Genomic DNA, 21,359 nt, shown 5'->3' with positions numbered 1-21,359 from the left:
GCCATACAAATTTCATTCCACGATCACTCTATTTCATTCTCTAACATCATGCACCCCACGTTCCTCCAACATTCCATATTTTGTTTACAAACCAAGGCGAATAATAAATGTAATGAAAGATTAATTATAAACCAGACACAAAATATAGTCTCGAAGTTTTCATTTTCCCTCATCTGCAACTTCAAAACAAATCATCTTCCTTCTCTTTCCATTGAAGAAATCCTTGGAAAGGGAAAGAAAAATAATAATCTTGTCAATATCTTTCCCTCTCCATTCGTCTCACATGAGTTTTTCTCCCATTTCTATTGTATAATACCTTCTATCTAGTCTCGAATCATCTCGAAAGTTTTAAAATGGTTCGAGCCTTGGAAGAAGAACGAGAAATTTACAAATCTAGGATAGGATATTTCAAGGGAATGCACGAAAATGAGGGGAGACAGACCCGGAGTTCGATCCTCGAAAGCGATAATTCATTATCACCTGTTGATCAGGACAGGGTGACATCAAGAAGTCATGCTTCCATTCCTTTGAATGATCATCAGCCTTTGGATCAACAGCTTAAGATCGGATGTGCTCTTAATAGGACCGAGAATATCACGTCCAGATTGTCCATGGAGGGAAGTGCAGCCAATTCTAATGCTAGAGACAGGCAACATTCAGGCAAGAAACCGGTGAATAAATGATCTTTCCTTTTCTTGAGTTATTTTCATTTCGTTTTGCTTTTTTTAAGCCTATTTGAATGTGTGATTTTTAGATATGGAACTTATGAAGGAAAAATTTACAAAGTTGCTTCTGGGAGAGGATATGTCTGGTGGGGGAAAAGGTGTTTCATCTGCTCTGGCTCTGTCAAATGCTATTACAAATCTTGCAGGTAGATCAGCTTTTTCATTATATATAGCCAAAAAATACATCATATAAAGCATTTTGCATGATGCTTAAATTTAGGTTTCTTTCTTTATTTTGTTCTGTTATCATGTTTTGAGCAAAAGAATTTGAAGACTTGAAGAATATCAGATTCTTTGAGCTTCAACGTTATGTTTGTTTAGCGATTTCAGATGTTAAAATTTCATCTTTTTTGCCCTCTATTAATGCAGCTTCTGCTTTTGGAGAACAAAAGAGATTAGAGCCAATGGCAGCAGAGACCAAAGCAAGATGGAGAAGAGAGATTGATTGGCTGTTATCTGTCACAGACCACATTGTTGAATTTGTCCCTTCAAACCAAAAATCCAAAGATGGAACCAACATGGAGGTACGACTTCTCTACTCCTCCTTCAGATTAAAAAAGCTCGTGTTTGATCGATATTTAAAAAGAGTTCATGTACTTCGTTAGATAATGGTGACGAATCAGAGAACTGATCTCCACATGAACATTCCGGCGTTACGAAAACTAGACACAATGCTCCTTGTAAGGGAAACGTGTCATTTTTTTTAGTTCTTGGTTTTTGGTTGAAGTCGAAAGGGTTCATTTCATTCGACAATGCTCATATGTTTTCCAATCTTTGGCCAAAAGGATTGTCTGGAGAACTTCAAAGATCAAAATGAGTTCTACTACACATCAAAGAACGATGATGATTCTTATAAAGCTAGACAAGAAGATAAATGGTGGATTCCAACGCCTAAAGTTCCACCAAACGGATTGTCCGAACTTACAACGAAATGGCTGCAGTTTCAGAAGGATTCTGTGAACCAAGTGCTCAAAGCAGCTATGGCTATCAATGCTCAGGTCTTATCTGAAATGGAGATTCCTGAAAGTTACATCGAGTCTCTCCCTAAGGTACAATTATACTCGATAGAGTATTGATCCCATGTTCTAGAATTGTTTTCATTTCCGAGCTCTGACAGTCTATTGTCGACTTTATTACCCCAGAATGGGAGAGCGAGCCTTGGAGACTCGATATACAAGAGCATCACAGACGAACACTTTGATCCCAATAGCCTTCTCTCAACTCTGGACTTGTCTTCAGAGCACAAGATTCTTGACCTTAAAAATAAGATTGAGGCATCAGTAGTGATATGGAAAAGGAAGATGAATGCTAAAGACAGCAAATCTTCTTGGGGTTCAGCTGTGAGCATGGAGAAGAGGGAGCTTTTCGAAGATAGAGCGGAGACTATTCTTCTGATCTTGAAGCATCGATTTCCCGGGATTCCTCAATCTGGTTTAGACATCAGCAAGATACAATTCAACAGAGTACACAATTTCAATTTACTGGAGAATAAAATATATTTTCTTATATGCTGGGATCGTATCCTCAATTTTTAGGCTAAACTCGAACCTTTTTGATGTCTCAGGATGTGGGGCATGCAATCTTGGAAAGCTATTCGAGAATCATAGAGAGCCTAGCATTCACAGTGATATCAAGAATAGACGATGTAATGCATGCCGACTCTCTGGCGAGAAACCCTGACGCAGAACTCGAAAGGTGCCCTTTAAAAGACCACTCAGTCCAAGAGAAATTCCCTAATGCTCAGGAAGAATTAGAGAAGTTGAATTCATCGGAAGCACCATCGTCAATGACACTGTCGGATTTCATGGGGTGGAATATGGATCAAGGAGAGACAGAAACGAGAAAAGATTCTACAGATAGGATACCCAGAGATGTTGATTCAGACAACCTCTGCAAACCGATAAACACAAACAAGAAAGTCTCCTACATAGAACGATTAGAGAATCTAGGCGGTTCAAGGAGCCCACGTGCACGACACTAGCACGATTCGATTGCAGAAAATTTAGCAAGAACCTAAGCCTGGATGTACATACAAAATGGTCATATCTTAGAGTTGCTTATCAAAGTTATACATGTATGTATCTAGCTTCTATTGAAACAGGGATGCCTTTTAGATATACACGGGGTTTCCTATAAATTAAATGACTTCCCCGTATAGTAGTAGTTCTGAGCCAATTGTACCCAGAACATTTCTGCTATTTTTCTAGTCGAATGATTCACCAATGAATAACATGGTGAAATTGTGGTGGAGCTGTTTTTCTAATGTCTAAACACAACGGAAGTTTTAAAAGTTTTAATTTTGACGTTCAAAATATTATTTGGACACTCGTGTGCGGATATAGCTCTTGTTGTATTTCTTCACAAGTTCTTCAAAATCTCGTTTCTTCAATTCTTCTAATTAGATCCACCGTTAGAACAATTGTTCATCTTCTAAATTACACTAAAAAATTTAGAAATATTTTGATTTTGAGATCAAAGAAAAACAAAATGGCTAAAACCCCTCTTGAGAGCTAAAAGTGGATGGACACTTTCGCCCTTTTGATAAGCTTCGGGATCCACAATCATATAAACCAAAGTAATAATTTTTATTATTATTTTAACTAATTGTTGTTTCTTTAATTAATCACATTAATTAAGTTAATGGATTTCAATAAATATTTTGACTCTCGAGAATAGCACACCACAATCATGCATATTTCGAAAATATGCATTTATATTATTGCAATTATTGATTCTCCTTTTTGTAGTAATATTTATTTTGGTATCATTTTCTTTTCATACATTAATTGATACCATGTAAAATGTTTAACCCAATTGCTTTATTCAGGTCCAACTAGAATATAGATTAATAGCAAAAATTTATGTGAGACGGTCTCACGGGTCGTATTTTATCAGACTGATCTCTTATTTGAGTCATCCATAAAAAGTATTACTTTTTATGCTAAGAGTATTACTTTTTATTTTTAATATCGGTAGGGTTGACCCGTCTCACAGATAAAAATTCGTGAGATCGTCTCACAAGAGACCTACTCTAGATTAATTATCTAAAGTCCATCTAGAACTTCAATAATTCAGTATGATGGGGTTGTACTAGCCCAAGATTCCATCACATTATACCATTTTCATCATAATCCCGATCAATTATCCAATATGATCGATGTGATTATTTAAACGTGTTCGTCATTATGATGCACACTTTATTTTCGAGATAACTCATATCTAAATAAGGCAGCTGCTAATTTTTCGAACATTTCCACTTAAATTAGGCATTGTACTCCCCTTGACTGTTTTTAGCAGTCATCCTCTCGAAATTTCTATAAGCGTCTATAAGCTTATCGTTTGATCCCATCGAACTCATTTTCTTATAAATTTAACTCCTTGAATTTATTCTCTCAATGAGAACAAATGATCAAGTGTTTATGTGACCCTCAATGGTTCACGGATCCAACTAGACGTGGGTTCACAACTCTTTGTGATTCAGGAAATTTTTTTTTATTCGGGCTTACCCTAATTTGCCGTATTTCGTGCATCAATATTTGATCATGAGAATGTCAGAAATTATTTTTCTGATTAAACTCATCGAATCATGGTAAGAGCGTCTAGCAACATCACCTCATAATTCCTTAGGTATCACTGATAGTGCCTGCAAGAACCAGTCGTTTATGAATAACGTGCAGTACGGTCCCTTCATCTCATATATCTCGATCGAATATGCAACCATTGGTTCATCGAGGGTTGCATATTAAATCCGATAGCTATGTGATGCTTTCATGAAATATTCACAGTGTCATTGCATTACAACTAGAGAATCATCTCCCTAATGTACATCTCACACTCTGGCAAGAGATTTCATGCACTATTATTTCGTTAGATCACATAGAATATCAACACTCGTAGGTGAGCAATAAATTCCCGATTACAATGCACTGACTCCTACACACTTCGCAATTGCACCCAACCTCGCCACCTTGTGACCCTCGCGGAGTCGGTAAACAAATGAAAACACAATCCTAGCATTTAGAGCATCAGTGTTGTCCCGGATCGTAAGGATTAATGATGTACAATCACAACCACAAACTTTTCCTCTTGATGAATGATAACAACTTGAAAAGTCCAAAGGAGGGTTGTTCGGTACAATCATCGTATGATTACTCATCTGCATAATTGGACATCTCTATGTCTTTATCATGAAACACGGTACACAACATCATATGTTAATCCGGAGTTCAGGAGATCTCTATCCTTGTTTTTAGGAGGCAGAATTGACTAGGAACAAATTTAGAATATACATTGCTTACAAATGAGTTTCAAGATCGAATTACGATTCATTTGTATTAAAGTATAATCAATAACTTTATCTATGACGATTGCATGGATATACAGATAAAGTGAAAAGAAATCATGAAAAGTTAAATTGTATTAAAATAAAATTTATTTATTAAACTTGAGTCAATAAATTTCATAGTCAATAGTTGACTTATAAGACATCTACTCTAGCATAAATAACTTGATATTCCTTATACTAACGAAAGATTGTTAACACAATACATCAAGCACGATAAAAGGTAAAAGAAATAAGCACATATGTGGAACTAGGACATATTCTAGCCCAGGTTTTGGAGGAAGTTGAGGACCTTAACGATCGGTAGAACGTCCCCGGTCGCTTTCACAAAAGCAAGTATAGAGCCACTTCTCAGTATCAAGAACTTAAGCAATAAGCCTCTTTTGTGAGTGGAGCAACAAATGTCTCGAAGAATTTGCTCTGCATTTATGAAGTTGTGTTAGTATAAATTCCAGTTTGCGATTTTAATTATGATATTCCATCTGTCTCAAATATAAGTGATATTTTTTTTTACACCCAAATATATAGTAAAAATTTTCATATTTATGATTATTTTATCTGTTATACATTTTATAATTTTGATTTTTTCTCCTTCCCAAATATAAATTGTTGGATTTTTTTTCACATTCGTCTCAAATATATATAGTTAAAACTCTCTTGTTTAAGATTATTTTATCTATTATTTTTACTTATCCATCTTACATCAATTGATTTCAACAATTTTTTATATTAAAATATTAATTAAATAAATGGTAAATTTGTGAAAAATTCTTCTGTCAATGTTTGAATTAAAAGTCAGTAACCAACAACATTTTTTAAGAATCAGTACCTGACAAAGCTATTATTTTAGTTTAAACTCCCTACAAACCCAAATTTATATTTTTACCATTTTATTATTTAAATAAATATATTATTTATTCACAAAATGACAAGTGTCTTCTCCATCTAAAATATAATTTTAAAAAAATATTGTTTCTCAGTTATCATGAAATAAGAATAAATACTTATTTTGACATACAAAATACTTATTATGGGATTTCAGATATTTGAATATTCCAAATATATAAGAAAATATTATATTTACGAACAATCACCACAAAATCAGTCATTGCTGGTCTTTTCACGAAATATGCATTATGATGACTTATTCATGTCATTTTTTTTAAAAAAAAACATTGTTAATCACTCATCATGAAATAAGATTAAGTATTTATTTTGACCTACAAATTACCTAATTTGGAGTTCCAGATGCTTGATTTGGCTCTCTGAATACTCCAAATGTGCAAGAAAATACTAAATCTTCGAGCGATCACCATAAATTCAGTAATTGTTGGTTTTTTCATTGAAAATGCATTTAGATGACACTTATTCACGTCATCTAATTTTTGAAAAAATAAAATTTCTCACTCATCATAGAATTAGAAAAAGTACTTATTCTGACCGATAAAGTATCTATTCTGGGGTTTCAGATATTTGATTTGGCTATTTGAATACTTCAAATGTGTAAGAAAATACTCGAGTTTCAAGTAATATTAAGTGACTTTTGATGAAGTCATTTGTGAAATTAAAATTGATATCTAAATTGGTACAAAGAGTGTCTATTTAGAGTCTACAAATACATGATTTTATTTCCTAAATACTCATATCCAATTATGTGAGGATGCCAAAATATACAGTTTGAAGTTAATATTGAGTGACACTGATGATGACATTCGTGAAGTAAAAATGTGATACCTAAATTAATACCTAATTCGAGTTACAAATAGTTGATTTTATCCTATAAATACTTATATCTGATTATTTGGGGATGTCAGATTAAACATTTTTAATGCCACATTTTTAGATATCACATTTATAATTCATGTATGTCATTATCAAATAAGTGATATGTCACTTTTTTAGGTATCACATTTTTACTTCACGAATGTAAAAAGAATATAGTTTGAAGTTAATAGCTTTTGTTGGTACCATTACAAAAAGCCAGTTGATAATATACATGGAGTCGAATTAATTACTATTATTATTAAATTAGGTATCACATTTTTTTTTTGAAAAGAATTAGGTATCACATTTTTACTTCACGAATGTAATTATCAAATGTCACTCAATATTAACTTCAAGTTATATATTTTGACATCTCCATAATCGGATATGAGTATTTAGGGGGTAAAATCAACTATTTGTAATTCGCATTAGGTTTCCTTGTACCAATACATGTATCACATGTTTACTTCACGAATGACACAATAGAAAATATTTACTTCAAACTATATTTTTTGATATCATCAACTAATCAAATTGAGTTTTTAAAGGGTAAAATCAAGTATTTCTAGACTCAAATTAGATATTATTTGTATTAATTTAGGTATCAGCTTTTTACTTCATGAATATCTTCATCAAATGCCACTCAATATTATATTACATTTAAACTATATATTTCGACAGAAAAATTTAATTTCATTTTAATATTTAAGGAGTAAAATCAAGTATTGATATACTAGAATTAGATATTATTTGTATCAATTTACGTATTATATTTTAACTTAAAAAATGACATATCAAAAGACACTCAATATTACTTGAAATTATATTTTTTGATATTCCTAAATAATTAAAATTGAGTCTTAAAAAGGTAAAATCAAGCTATATGTGGGACCAAATTAGGTATCACTCAATATTAACTCAAAACTATATATTTTGACATCCTCAAACAATCAAATTTGAGTATTTAAAGTGTAAAATTAAGTGAACTCGAATTATGTTTTATTTGTATTAATTTAGGTATAACATTTTTACTTCACGAATATCATTATCAGTTCCATTCAATATTAACTTCAAACTATATTTTGGCATCCCCAAATAATTGGATATGATTATTTTAAGAGTAAAATCATGTATTTGTAGGCTCTAATTAGATAATCTTTGTACCAATTTAGGTGTCACATTTTAACTTCACAAATGACATAATAAAAAATAACTTAATATTACTTGAAACTCAAGTATTTTCTTACACATTTGAACTATTCAAATAGCCAAATCAAAGATTTGTAATCCCAAAATAGATAATTTATCAGTTAAAATAAGTACTTTTTCTAATTCTATGATGAGTGAGAAACTGTGTTTTTTCAAAAATTAGATGACGTAAATAAGTCATCTTAACGCATTTTCAATGTAAAAACTAACAATTACTGAATTTATGACGATCTCTCGAAAATCCAGTATTTTCTTGCACATTTGGAGTATTGAAAGAGTCAAATCAAACATCTGAAACTCTAAATTAGGTACTTTGTAGGTTAAAATAAATACTTAATCTTATTTCACGATGAATGATAAACAGTAAACTATGTTTTTTTTTTTTTAATAAAATGACATGATAAGTAATCCTAATGTATTTTTTTATAAAAAAGACCAATAATGACTGAATTTGTGGTGATTACTCGAAAATATAAGATTTTCTTATATATTTTGAATATTCAAATAACGAAATCAAGTATCTGAAATCTCATAATAAGTACTTTGTATGTCAAAATAGATATTTACTCTTATTCCATGATAATTGAGAAACAATATTTTTTTAAAATTATATTTTAGATGGACAAGATACTTGTTATTTTTTGGATAAAATAATATATTTATTCAAATAATAAAAAGAAAAAAAATGTAAATTTGGATTTGTAGTGAGTTAAAACAAAAATAATATTTTTGTCAGGTACTGATTCTTAAAAAATTGTTGTTAAATATTGAGTTTTAATTCAAACATTGACTGAGATATTTTTCACAAATTTATCCTTAAATAAATAAAAATTTTCATTTTTCCAACTGTTTTTTTCCAATAACTTTCTTAAAGTGTGTGAAAATACTGTGGCGAAGGTGCGTCGGATCCATACAAGTCTTGTTGGCATGTGGTGTCGCCGATATCATCCAAATCGAAGAACACTCTTTTGTCACCATACTTTGCAACCACTATTCAGACAGTAGCAATAATGTTGTATTATTAGATCATTCGATTCCAGATTGAAAAGTAACCTGTAGTAAGAGAAGACCTGAATTTGAGACGAGATTGCCGGAGATGGAGCTTAGTTCCGGCCAGATAGCTTCCGGCGAGGCCATTGGCCGCGGTGGGGTGGGCCGGCCGCAACAAAGGTTGCGATGGATGCTATTTCTCAATTAGGCCATCTCCAACCACAAAATCTATTTTGGTACAAATTTTACACTAAAATAGTGCGATTTCTGCACCAAATACAACATTCATCTCCAACTCATTTACTTAAAATCTTAAGTCAAAAAAAATATTCTCGAAATATTTTTTTATTTTACATATATTAATTATTATATTTTATTTAATATATTTTTAATTATGACAAAATGTATTTTCCTTTCGATTATTGACTTTGTATTTGCATTTGTATTTAAATTATGTATTTCAAGTTGCATTTGTATTTCGATTATTTTTTCAATTTATTTATGAATTTTATTGTTATATTAATTTTTTTATTAAATTATATTAATTAAAAATCATAAATTTAACAATATGAATATAAATTAAAAAATTAAAAATTTATTTTTTTTAAAAAAAGATTACCTTCTACGTCAAATTTGGCGCAGGAGGAATGAGGCTGCACTATTTTGGCAAAATAGTAACATTTATACCCTCCAAAATTTTAAAAATTGAAAAACTCTATAAAAAAGAAAAATAATTTACAAATAAAATAAATATGTGCTTCAAAAAAAAAAATTTTTTTGATAGCAAGAGAGCATCAGTGGCCAAGATATTCAAATACTTTTTAGTATCAACATTGACCTTTGAAGTAGCATTATTTGATGTTATTAATCCAAAGTAGTACTCTTGTGAGACGGTCTCACGAATCTTTATCTGTGAGACGGCTTAATCCAACGGATATTCACGATAAAAAGTAATACTTTTAGCATAAAAAACAATATTTTTTCATGGATGACTAAATAAGAGATCTGTCTCACAAAATACAACCCGTGAGACCGTCTCACACAAGTTTTTGTCATTAATCCATTGGTTTAAAAATTTAAATTAAACTTGCTGGGTTTTTTTGGTTAAATTTATAAATATTCAAAACAAATTCATTTCACCGTTAGACTTGTCAAATTGGGTTAGGCCCGTCGGGTCGGCCCGCCCCGCTATACAAATTGAATGGGTTGGGTTGATAAAATAGCAGGCCGTTTGGAGGCGGGCCAAATGGGTTGAGCCCGTTTGGGTTGCGGGCCAAGACGGGTCGAGCCCAAATGGGGCGGGCTAGTCCGCCAAATTAGGATAAAATTTTATATTTTTAGGTTTTAAGTTTTATATAAAAATTAGAATAAGTTTCATACGTCTCCATGTCTTAGAACAAATATATTGATAATTTACTCTTAGAACAAATTTATTGATAATTTACTCTTAACACAAATATACATAAAGAAAATAAAAAAAGAGAAATTTACAGATATACATAAAGAAAAGAAAAGGGAAGAAATTCCTGTAAATTTTATTCATGAATCTTAAAATAATTTTTAAGCATAGCAGTTGTTTGTGAACCTAAGAGTGGTTTCGTTTGAAGTCCGACGAGTTGCAGTGAAATTTTGTGGACCCGACAGAGGTTTGCTAATTATATGTATTGTTGAAGACATAATATTTTTTAAAATTTACAACCGTCTCTTTCCTCGACTTTATGTTCTCTTCCATGTCTCAATCTTCATGTTTGGTTTAAACACTTTACTTTTTATGGATTATGTTGTATGCTTTCTTAATTTCTTATTTCAATTTTTTTATTATTTTATGAAACTATTTGACTGAAATATATTTAAAATTTTTTTCTTAAAAAAATAAGCGGGTCGGCCCGCCTAACCCGCGGTCCAAGGTGGGTTGGGCTGGGTTGACCATTTAGAAGCCCGTCAAAAGCCCGCCCCGTCCCGCCTAATGACGGGTTGCGGCGGGTGGCGGGCTGGCCCGCCCCACCAACCCATTTTGACATGTCTATTCACCGTTCGATTACTCAATTTTTGGAGTTCAAAATATTATCATATATTACTTTGTCATCAAAATTCATTTCACAATTTTTATAACGATTGAAGTTTAAATAATTATCATGTCATATTTCGTCCAACTTATATTAAATTAATTTTTTTTAGTAAAAACAATGGCATAAAAAACTGCAACGTGACCGCTGTACAATATACAAACTTGCATCATCTTCTTATCCGAAAACACACCTCAATACAAATGTCTCTCCTCTCTCCACAGGTTCTCCAAATCAAATCCCTCACCCTCGCCACTCCGTTCCTCCATGGGGCCGCCGCCGCAACCACCCATCTCGGCAGAAACCCCAGATCGCCACCCTACGTTCAGCCGTCCGCCGCCGCCTTACCTCTAATCAGAGCCATGAGGACGATGCAAGGGAAAGTCGTGTGCAACGCCAGCGAAAAGACTGTGGCCGTAGAGGTTTTGCGTTTAGCCCCACACCCAAAGTACAAGCGCCGGGTGAGGAAGAAGAAGACATTCCAGGCCCATGACCCGTTGAACCAGTTCCAAGTTGGGGACTTAGTTCAACTGGAAAAAAGCCGCCCCATTAGCAAGACCAAGACGTTTTGGGCCGTCCCTGTACCTGGCCGGTCTGGCTCCAAGGATGGCGCCGAAGCGCCGCAGGAACTGGTGATTCCGTTAGAGTCTGAGAGTTGAACGAAGTAAAACTGTTGGTTTTTTTGTTTTGGTATTTTGGGTTGATTTGTTATGTCAATTGTGATGGGATATAATTTTGTTTCATATGATTCATGGCCACAGACGTGGTTACTGTTTATGGTTCATTAGATTTGGGGATATTTGTGGAATCTGAATGTGGCATACAACTTAATCTGAGTATGCCATTCTATTCAGGTGCAAAATTACCGAATTTAGGACAAACTGGATTGCTTCATAGCATCTTGACTGTGAAATTCGTCGGTATATGTTTTCTATGTTCGAATAGTAGACGAGCATGAGCTGCCTTAGCTCGAGCACGTATGCTCGAGTCCTAAGTCGATAGTCTACGTTATTATATTGGAAGATAGCTGCCTTAGCTCGAGCACCGGGGCTCAAGTCTGAGCTCGAAATTAGAGGTCAAGCGGAAATTACCTAACTTTAATTATGGATAATTTATGGAGGATTGATTCACATGTAGTGACTATATCAATGGACTATTCATTTTTGTTGATTAATTTTATACCTATTTTTTCAAGAGTGCAATTCCAAGTTTACAGTGGAATAACTTTGGAATTAATAAAATTAATATATGTAAATTAAAGAGTTTAATTTATTATCAATTTTATTGGAGCTTGAAATTGTAGGTCCATAGTTTCCCATGTCATCTCCAATTTACTTCGAACACTTATTCATTAACTTAAAATTTTTGCTCAATTTCAATTTGTTTGGAAAATCGTAAAGAAAATGTTTTTTCTTTAGCGATACTTTTATCTCATCTCAATCAATTAATTTTGAATTAATTGTCCAACAATATTTTGTGATAGAGATCACAAAAAGATATACATTTCAAATATTTAATTTTGAATTATTAATACCAATTATTTTCTCTTTGAAATATTTATTAGATAAATATTTGATAAACTAATTTTTGAATTATGATGGAGATGAGATCTTCTCCGTTGTTCATGATGATTCTTGTGATAATATATATATATATATATATATATATATATAGATATGGAATGTTACATATAATATAATAATAGATTGAGTAGTGGAGGAGATCATGTCTCATCCACTTCAATCACGTAAATCACTTTCCTAAAAGAGAGGGAAGTGATTTTAAATTTAAACAAAAAGTTTGTTTTTATATCATATATAGAAGATATGATTTTGAGATGAAAAATCTTAACAAATTGAGAGATATTCTACACAATAATATATTTTATCTTGATTTTTCTCAATGGTTGAGATTTATAAATAGAGAAGTATATAGTGTACTGGTAAGCGAGAAATTTTTTTTTTTTCGTGACGCCCACACGTCAGTTTGTTGGTTCAAGAGAGTAGGCGTGGAAGAATTACGGTGTATTAACTCAAAGTATTCCAACCTCATTCGACAGAGGTATATTCTATCTCTGGTTGATTATTTATTAAATTATTATAGATATTGATTGTTCAACATTTTGGTGGAAAATATTGTTTTATACGATTCGATCTATGCCAAGCTTCCGCAAAATATAAATTTTTTTGAAATTCGGTTTCAACAATATCTAGATGTGCTGAGTGCTCTACAATAACTCGCTGTCATTCTTTGTGCCAATTTAAGAATGCTTTTTCTCCCAGCAAGTGTTGTAACACCTGTTTTGTTCAACAACTTTTTAATCTTGATAGGTAAAGGAGAAGCATTGTAAGGACGAAGCACTAGGATTAGCGAAACGGGAGATTTGACATAGTTGAGAAGATATTTAGTAGTGCAGAAGTCTAAAGGATTAATACCACTTGAATCCTTTGTGGGAACATTTGTGGCCATGTAGAACACTTGTCGCTCACATTGCTGTTGCAGCGTTGAAATCCAATGCTTTGCGCTAAACGCTTGGCCGCTGTTAACTATGGACCGATAGAGAGAATTGACCGTGCTTTTCTGGGATTCCAAAAGCTCTACCCAACTTACCTGATAATGAAAATCGAAGAGACTAGTAATTTTTTCTTGAAATGTTCAATTAATCAGGATATATCTTTCTGTGTGTATACTGTATTGGCAGCCGAGGATCAAAATGCCTGATGAATTCATGAATTTATGGACAAAAATTTGTAAACTTCAGATATTCAAGTACGACCTTACAGTGGCCGTTGAAATTATACTCAATGATGCAGCCAGATGGGCATTTTCTGCATTTCAGTACAGAGGTATCTGTATTATCTTCAACTTTGTCTATAGAGACGTCTGTAATAGCCCACTGGTGAGCGTTCAACTGTTTGCAGTATCGAATGAAATACATTTCTCTAGTAGCTACCATTGGTGTTAATATTTGGATCTCTGCAAAAAAATGCTATAAAAATTCAAATATAGAATATGAAAGGAAAGTTTTGTGAAACGTCTAGTTGTTAAAGTAGCCGAACTTTAAAAAGTTGGATGTCGTTGTTAGAGTAGATGTCTTGCAAGCCAACTGTTGGCTAGAGATTTTATTGACTCAGTTGTAATAAACAATTTTTATTTTAATATAATTCATTATTTCATGATTTGTCATTTCTTTATCTGTATACCTATGTTATCAAACATAAATAAAGACCTTGATTATGCTTTAATACAAATGAATCGTAATTCGATGTTGAAACTCATTTGTAAACACTGTATGATCTAAATTCGTTCCTAGTCGATTCAGCCGCCTAAAACATGGATAAAGGTCGCTTGAGCTCGAGACTAGCATATGTGATCTTGTGTACTGCGTTTCTTGGTAAGGGCATAGAGATATCTAAACATGCAGATGTGTAGTCATATGATGATTATACCGAACAACCCTCCCTCGGACTTTCCAAGTGGTTATCATTCATCGAGAGGATAAGTCCGTGGTTATGATTGTACACCATTAGTCCTTACGACCCGAGACAACACTGAGGTTCTATATGCTAGAGCTATGCTTTGACTCGTTTACCGGCTCCAAGAGAGTCATCAGGTGGCGAGGTTGGGTACAGTTGCGACACATATAGAAGCCAGTGCATTGTAGTCGGGGATTCACCGCTCACCTACGGGTGTGGATATCCTATGTGATCTGATGAAATAATAGTGCGTGGAATCTCTGGCCAGAGTATGAGATGCACATTGGAGAAGGAGTTCTCCAGTATAATGGTACATGCGATGCCACTATTTATATTTATAACATAGTTGTCGAATTATTATGCAACCATCGATGAACCAATGGTTGCAGATTCGATTGGGATATGTGAGATGAAGGGACCGTACTGTACGCTAATCATAATTGAATGGTTCTTGCAGGCATTATCAGTGATACCTAGGGAATCATGGGGCGATGCTACTAGACGCTCTTACCATGGTTCGATGGGTTTAATCAGAAATATGATTTCTGACATTCTTATGATCAATCGTTGATGCATGAGGCAAATAAGGGTAAGCCCGAATAAAGGATTATGTCCTAAATCACAAGGAGTTGTGAACTTACGGCTAGCTGTATCCCTAAACCATTGAGGGTCACACAAGCACTGGATCGTTTGTTCATGTTGAGAGAATAAATTCAAGGAGTTGAAATTATATTATGATATAGTAAATTCAAGGAGTTGAATTTATGATAATTAAATTTTGAGAAAATAAATTCAAGGAGTTGAATTTATGAGATATTAAATTCAAGAAATTGAATTTATGAAATTTGGAGAGAATAAATTAAAGGAGTTGAATTTATAAAATTTAATAATTTAATTTATTAAACTCAAAAGTTGGATTTATTAAATATTAAATTTTGGAGGTGATAAGATTCATGGAGTTGAATTTATAATTAAATTCAAGTGTTGAATTTATAAGGGATTTAAATTAAATGTAATGGGTATATGTATAATGGGCTTGTAGGAGTACAAGACTAATATACATATTATTAAGGTTATTAATTAAGCTTTAAAAGATTAATTAATTAATTAAACTAGTTGGACTAGAATAATTAATTGATTAAACCCATTAAGTTTTTAATTTATTAATGGGCCCTAAGCTTATATATATGTATTAGGGTTAAGGTCACAACACACAATTTTGATACAAAAATTTCGAAAAAACCTAGCCTCCATCTCTTTGGGTTTTTCGAAATACTATCTCCCAAGGTCTCTCAAATTTCGATCTCCAACGTCAAAACTTCTTCCAAATTTTCTAGTGCAATTTGGAAGAGAAACAAATCATCAAGTCGTTGACCTGATTAGAAGAAATGAGTCCTTGAAGAAAGTTCGTAGGGATTCATCAAGAGCTATATCCGCCTATACCGGATTAGTTGAAACCAAGTGATTAAATTCACCAAAGGTATAAAAATATAACGGCCTATAAATGTTTATGATAAAACCATACGAGTGCCCAATCAAAAACATATTTTGATTGTCAAAATAAAATAAAAAATTTAAACTTCCGCTGCGTTTGGGGCACGAGAAAACCGAGATCCAACAGTCGTGGGTTTTGGGGCTCGGTCTGAGATATCAATTAAGGCATGGTAAATGAAAGAAAGATGATAATTCATCTCACCAAGTGAACTGCACCATCTTTGTTAGTTTCTCCATGGCAGATAATATCCACTGTGGCTGCCTCAGAGATCAAGTTAGGGAACAATTCTTTCCATTGATTCTGCCAATGAATAGAATGACATTAAAAAAATATATCACTTGGGTATTAATAAAACATAACGTAAAAATAAATATTCTTACAGCATCCATAAAACTCTTAACCAGCCATGGAAGATCAACAAACACAACCCCACTGTCCCTTGATGCTTCTACTGATTTTTTTTGCCTGCATTTTGCTGCTGGAGTTTTCGAGAGAAATCTGTTTCTTGTATTCGTCGTAATTAAGCATCTGACGCCCCAATTCATAGCTTCGAACCCAAAATGGTTCTCCGTAAGTAGCCATTTTTCGCAACTCATCCATCGCCAGATTTGCAGCATCCACGGTTCTTGATTTCTCGAAGCTAAAAATGCCCTTATAGAACTCCAACGAGCTTCTGTTTCCCTGCTCATTTTCCGAAGTGTGTGGAGAGCTATTCGGAGATGCCCCGCTATAGTATTTCCCGATCATAGTCCTTATCCTTTCAACCTACATATCACGGTCATGTTTGCAACAACTTTAGGTAAAATTTTCATAACGTCTAATTGTGATTTGATAAGTACCAATTTATCAGAAACCTCGGCTTGGAGTTCAGCATTTTCAATTCTTAGTTTTTGCTCTTCTCATGTTGCTGCCGTAGCATCTGTTGAGAAATTATACCGAAGCGATGTCGACCACGATAATAATATAGTACCCAAATAATTGCGGAATAAAATAACCAACAAGAACACAAAGATTTACGTGGTTCACCCAATATAGGCTATGTCCACGGAGCACTGCAACTTTTATAACTGGAAGAAATATTACAACAAGTGTATACACCAATACACTCAATATTTCTCACTCCCAAACCCGAGTATACCGAGAAAATAATTTCTCTAACTCACTCAAGAGAATTCCTGCACTCAAGAAAAAAATACATACGTTTTTCTATGCACTCTCTTTTTATCAAATCTGAAAAATTTTTGCTTTTGGGATACAATAACTGAAGGAATTGAACTATATTTATAACTAATTCCCTCCTACAACTTTTGTAAACATTCGATGTGGGATATGGGATTTAATATAATTTTATTTAATGTGGGCCCCACCTCATTAAATAAATATCACATAACAATTCTCCCACTTGAAGACTTGATTTCAATCATGTTTTCATACCATCAGTGCAGCAGCTCATACCTCCTTTGTTAGTCCAGGAGACCAACTGAAGTCAAACACAACTTCAGTTTTTCAATGATAACAACCTTCGTGAACATATCAACTGGATTCTTGCTTCCAAAAATCTTCTGAAGCTTCAAGACTCCATTCACCCGATCTCTAAGGATCCCCCATTCCAAAGATTTGTTTTGCAGCACCCAAATCCTTCAAAGCAAATTTCTTTGATAACTCTTTCTCAAGTTTATCAATCTCCTCCAGACAAGCTCCTGCTATCAACATATCATCTACATATATCAGTAGTATGATATAATAACCATCAAGCTTCATATAACAACAGTGATCAGCCTGATACCTCAGAAAACCTTCATTATTCATTACACCATCAAACTTCTTGTACCACTGTCTTCGAGCTTGTTTGAGACCATACAAGCTTTTCTGAAGTTTGCACACCATTTTCTCTTTCCCTCGTACTTCAAATCCCTGTGATTGATTCATTTCTTCATCTAGCTTACCATGAAGAAACATCATCTTTACATCTAACTGTTCCAGATGTAAATCTTCTTTTACCATCAATCCAAGTACAGTCCTGATAGTAGTTAACTTTACCACCAGAGAGAAAATATCAGTGTAACCAATGACTTCCTTTTCATCTTTTACAACAAGTATTTCTTTGTACCGCTTGCTACCGTCATGTTCTAACCGGTACTCCCACTTGTTATGTAAAACCTTTTTACCTTCAGGAAGTTCTGACAACTCCCACATGTGATTGGATGACAGTGAATCCATCACATCTTTCATGGCTAACTCCCAATGTTTAAAGGTCTCATAAACATCCGATTTATTTTTCACAAAATAAACCCAAAATTTCCTGCTCGAATCGTCAACAGTAGTGCCATAATATCTTGAGTGATCTCCAAGGAATGTCACAAGAGATGGTCCACATATATCAATATGTACCAACTCCAAATACGCCGATTTCGGTCCTCTAACCTCTTTTGAAAAGATCACATTTTTCTGCTTTACAAAAAATACAGCATCACACAGCTTGTTTTTAACGATCTTTAATTCCGGTAGCTTTCCGTTTGAAACAAGCATTTTCATTCCCTTCTCACTCGTATCTCCAAGCCTACTATGCCATAGACTTGAATAAGCTCCAGTATCCACATATGCTAATTTATTTCCTAAACTGGAAGTCATATAAAGTGTTCCAGTTTTCTTTCCTCGAGCAACAATCATGGCTCCCTTTTTCATTTTCCAAGAACCATCACCAAAGGTCGCCTTTTGACCTTCGTCGTCAAGCTATCCCACTGAAATCAAATTGTGTGTCAACTTTGGTACATGCCTTACTTTGTTAATTTTCCAGACAGATCCATTTGTCATCTTCATCCGGATATCACCAATACCAATTATTTTCAAAGGTTTTCCATCAGCCAGGAAAACTTTTCCGTAATCTCCCGCAATGTAATTATCAAATACATCACGATCACCAGTGGTATGAAACGAAGCTCCCGAGTCCATAACCCAAGAATCAACCGGGCTTTCCATGGATAGTAATAGAGCATCATGTACCTCCTCAGTAACAACATTAGCGTCGTTCTTTGTTGATTTGCAATTCTTTTTCAAGTGACCAGTCTCACCACAGCTCCAGCACTTCACATTCTTTTCAAATGTGTTATTGTCTTTTCCATTTCTTGACTTGGATCTACCATGCCATTGGTTAAAACTCTTTTCGCCACTCCTGCCCCTTCCTCTATTCTCAAGATTTAGAGCAGAACTTGATGATGTTCTGTGAGAACCTGAAATTCCAGCAGTAGCAGTAGCTAGCAAATTTCAGCAGAAGCTAAAAATTTCAGCAGAAGCTAATATTTCAGAAGCTGGTATTTTTCCAGCAGATTGTAATCCAGCAGCAGACAACAGATAAAATCCAGCAGCAGCAGCACGAAATCCCAGCAGACAGTTACTAATTCAGACCATAGCTTGTAACTGAAGCATTTAACACGAAATAAAGATTGTTAATATCAGATTATGGCCTTAATTGGGAGGCTAACAGTCAGAATTTCACCTATAAATATCACCCTCAAACCTCTGAATTGATTTACCAAAAATCTGGAGTTATCAATTGAAATTAGAGTTAAGAGAGTACATTTTCGAAGCTGTAAAATCCAGTAGCAAGGCAAGCAGATTTCCAGACTTCAACCGAAATTCTTTAAGCAAATTACTGTAAGTGGGCTTATGTATAAATATCTTGAAAACCGTTTGATACTTCTGTTTCTAAGTTCAGTTTCTATATGTTTGATTTCTGATATATGATTTTGAAGCACTGAAACTCCCTAGTGAACTAATGGTAGGAATATATATTCTGAACATTTCTGAATTCTGATTCTGGCCTCACCCCTTAGAGGAGAGAACATATAGGGGACTGATATCAGTTTAGCCATGAAATTCACTAACGTGCTCAGTGCTTACTAATTCTGATTTCTGTTCTGAAACCTGTGATATCTGAATTCTGATTTCTGTTCTGAAAAGATGAGTTTCTGTATATTATGGTATTACTGTTTTTGTTGAAAATGGTTTCGAAAACTGGGAGTTATTCCCGCCCCTGCTTACTGAGTGACAACCATATCACTCACCCACTAAATCCATCTCAGATAAGAACGAGGAAGAAATATTAGAGGAGAAAGAGCAGATCCAGTTCTGGGGCTGGTGAAGAAGATTATTGTTTTCAGTTTATGTTATGTTATGTTAATTCCGCTGTATCTGTTAAGGCAATGTTGTGTCTGGTTTTACATTTTCGCTGTAAAACATCAGTATCCGAGTTGTAACAGACAATTGATTTATTTCGTATTATGAATAAAAGACTGGCTTCTGAATTATGTACTCTGAGGCTTGTTGTTGTCGAATGTAAATTTGAGAACAACGCCGGTGTCAACCAACCCCCGTCCCGGGGCGTGACATAGAAGTGGTATCAGAGCGAAACCGGGTTTCATAATCTGGGAAGGAGGGACTAGAAATAATAAGTTCTTATAGACTTCTGAAAGTTACTGATAATAAGCTACTGTAATAGACTACTGAAAATAAGCTACTGAAATAGACCACTGAAATGATAGACTGAATACGTACAGTAGAAAAATCAGTAGGGAAACAAATCAGTAAACCAGTAGATCTGAAACCAGAACCAGTAGATGGAAACCAGAACCAGTAGATGGAAATCAGTAGACCCAAAACCAGTAGCCCGAAACCAGAACCAGTAGACGAAATCAGTAGGTCTGAATGAAGAAGACTGAGTCAATAGACTCAGAATGCAGCAGACTGGTTCTGACAGTGCTGGAAAAGCAGCAGATTGATTGCAGTAGCTGCAGAATTTCAGTAGACAGTGCACTCCAGCAAACGAATGCAGTAGACTTTGTTAATGGCATGGAAGTTGAGGTGTTTTTCGCGCAAACTTCAAACGGCCATAACTTTTGATCCAGAAGAAATTTTTACTATTAAGAGTAGGCGTTGGAAAGCTCTCGACGAGGAGAACCTAACCTAGAACCGTTCAATTGTTCTAGCAACGCCGACAAACCCCAAAATCCTTCTTTAAGATAGTGATATCATCAGTTCCGTAAAAATTTCCAAAATTTTGAAACTCTGAGGAATTTTCATTTTCAAACGGCTTAGTATTTTTGCACCAAACTTGGTACCATTCATGTTCTTGATGAAACGTCTACCGTTTTAAAAGTGCGGAAATATTTTTTTTTTTTTTTTACTAAAGCTCTCATTTTGAAAATAACCATTAAACATTTCGCATGCATGCACTGTACAGAAAAATATAACATTTAAAAATGATCTTAAATATTTGCCAACAAGAATAACGCA

The 21,359-nt window shown here is 34.0% G+C and overlaps 3 protein-coding genes across 4 annotated transcripts; 2 read left to right on the top strand and 1 right to left on the bottom strand.

Moving 5' to 3' along the window:
• Positions 1-103: 103 nt before the first annotated feature.
• LOC142528611 (rop guanine nucleotide exchange factor 12-like) lies at positions 104-2,780 on the top strand. 2 transcript variants are annotated; one of them, XM_075633675.1, is made up of 7 exons: positions 104-660; positions 755-871; positions 1,095-1,249; positions 1,331-1,405; positions 1,511-1,774; positions 1,868-2,188; positions 2,290-2,780. In XM_075633675.1, exons 1-7 carry the CDS (start codon positions 354-356, stop codon positions 2,704-2,706), a joined length of 1,656 nt encoding a protein of 551 aa, XP_075489790.1. In that variant the 5' UTR covers positions 104-353; the 3' UTR covers positions 2,707-2,780. The 2 variants fall into 2 exon arrangements, with proteins under 2 accessions (XP_075489790.1, XP_075489791.1); XM_075633676.1 differs by having other exon boundaries at positions 435-671.
• Positions 2,781-11,234: 8,454 nt separating this feature from the next.
• Positions 11,235-11,880, top strand: LOC142529109 (small ribosomal subunit protein uS17c-like). Its single transcript, XM_075634501.1, has one exon. It carries the CDS (start codon positions 11,300-11,302, stop codon positions 11,753-11,755), a length of 456 nt encoding a protein of 151 aa, XP_075490616.1. The 5' UTR covers positions 11,235-11,299; the 3' UTR covers positions 11,756-11,880.
• Positions 11,881-13,295: 1,415 nt separating this feature from the next.
• LOC142529407 (homeobox-leucine zipper protein GLABRA 2-like) lies at positions 13,296-16,987 on the bottom strand. The gene is made up of 6 exons (XM_075634941.1): positions 16,922-16,987; positions 16,448-16,832; positions 16,269-16,367; positions 13,873-14,085; positions 13,532-13,706; positions 13,296-13,393 (listed from the first exon to the last, which is right to left on the bottom strand). The coding sequence occupies exons 2-6, from the start codon at positions 16,754-16,756 to the stop codon at positions 13,296-13,298; spliced, it is 894 nt and encodes a 297-aa protein (XP_075491056.1). The 5' UTR covers positions 16,757-16,832; positions 16,922-16,987.
• Positions 16,988-21,359: the final 4,372 nt, after the last annotated feature.

Source organism: Primulina tabacum, chromosome 16, assembly GCF_025594145.1.
Source record: "Primulina tabacum isolate GXHZ01 chromosome 16, ASM2559414v2, whole genome shotgun sequence".
Lineage (NCBI taxonomy): Eukaryota > Viridiplantae > Streptophyta > Magnoliopsida > Lamiales > Gesneriaceae > Primulina > Primulina tabacum.
The sequence above is the reverse complement of the archived record's forward strand: the minus strand, read 5'-3'. Positions and strand labels throughout refer to the sequence as shown.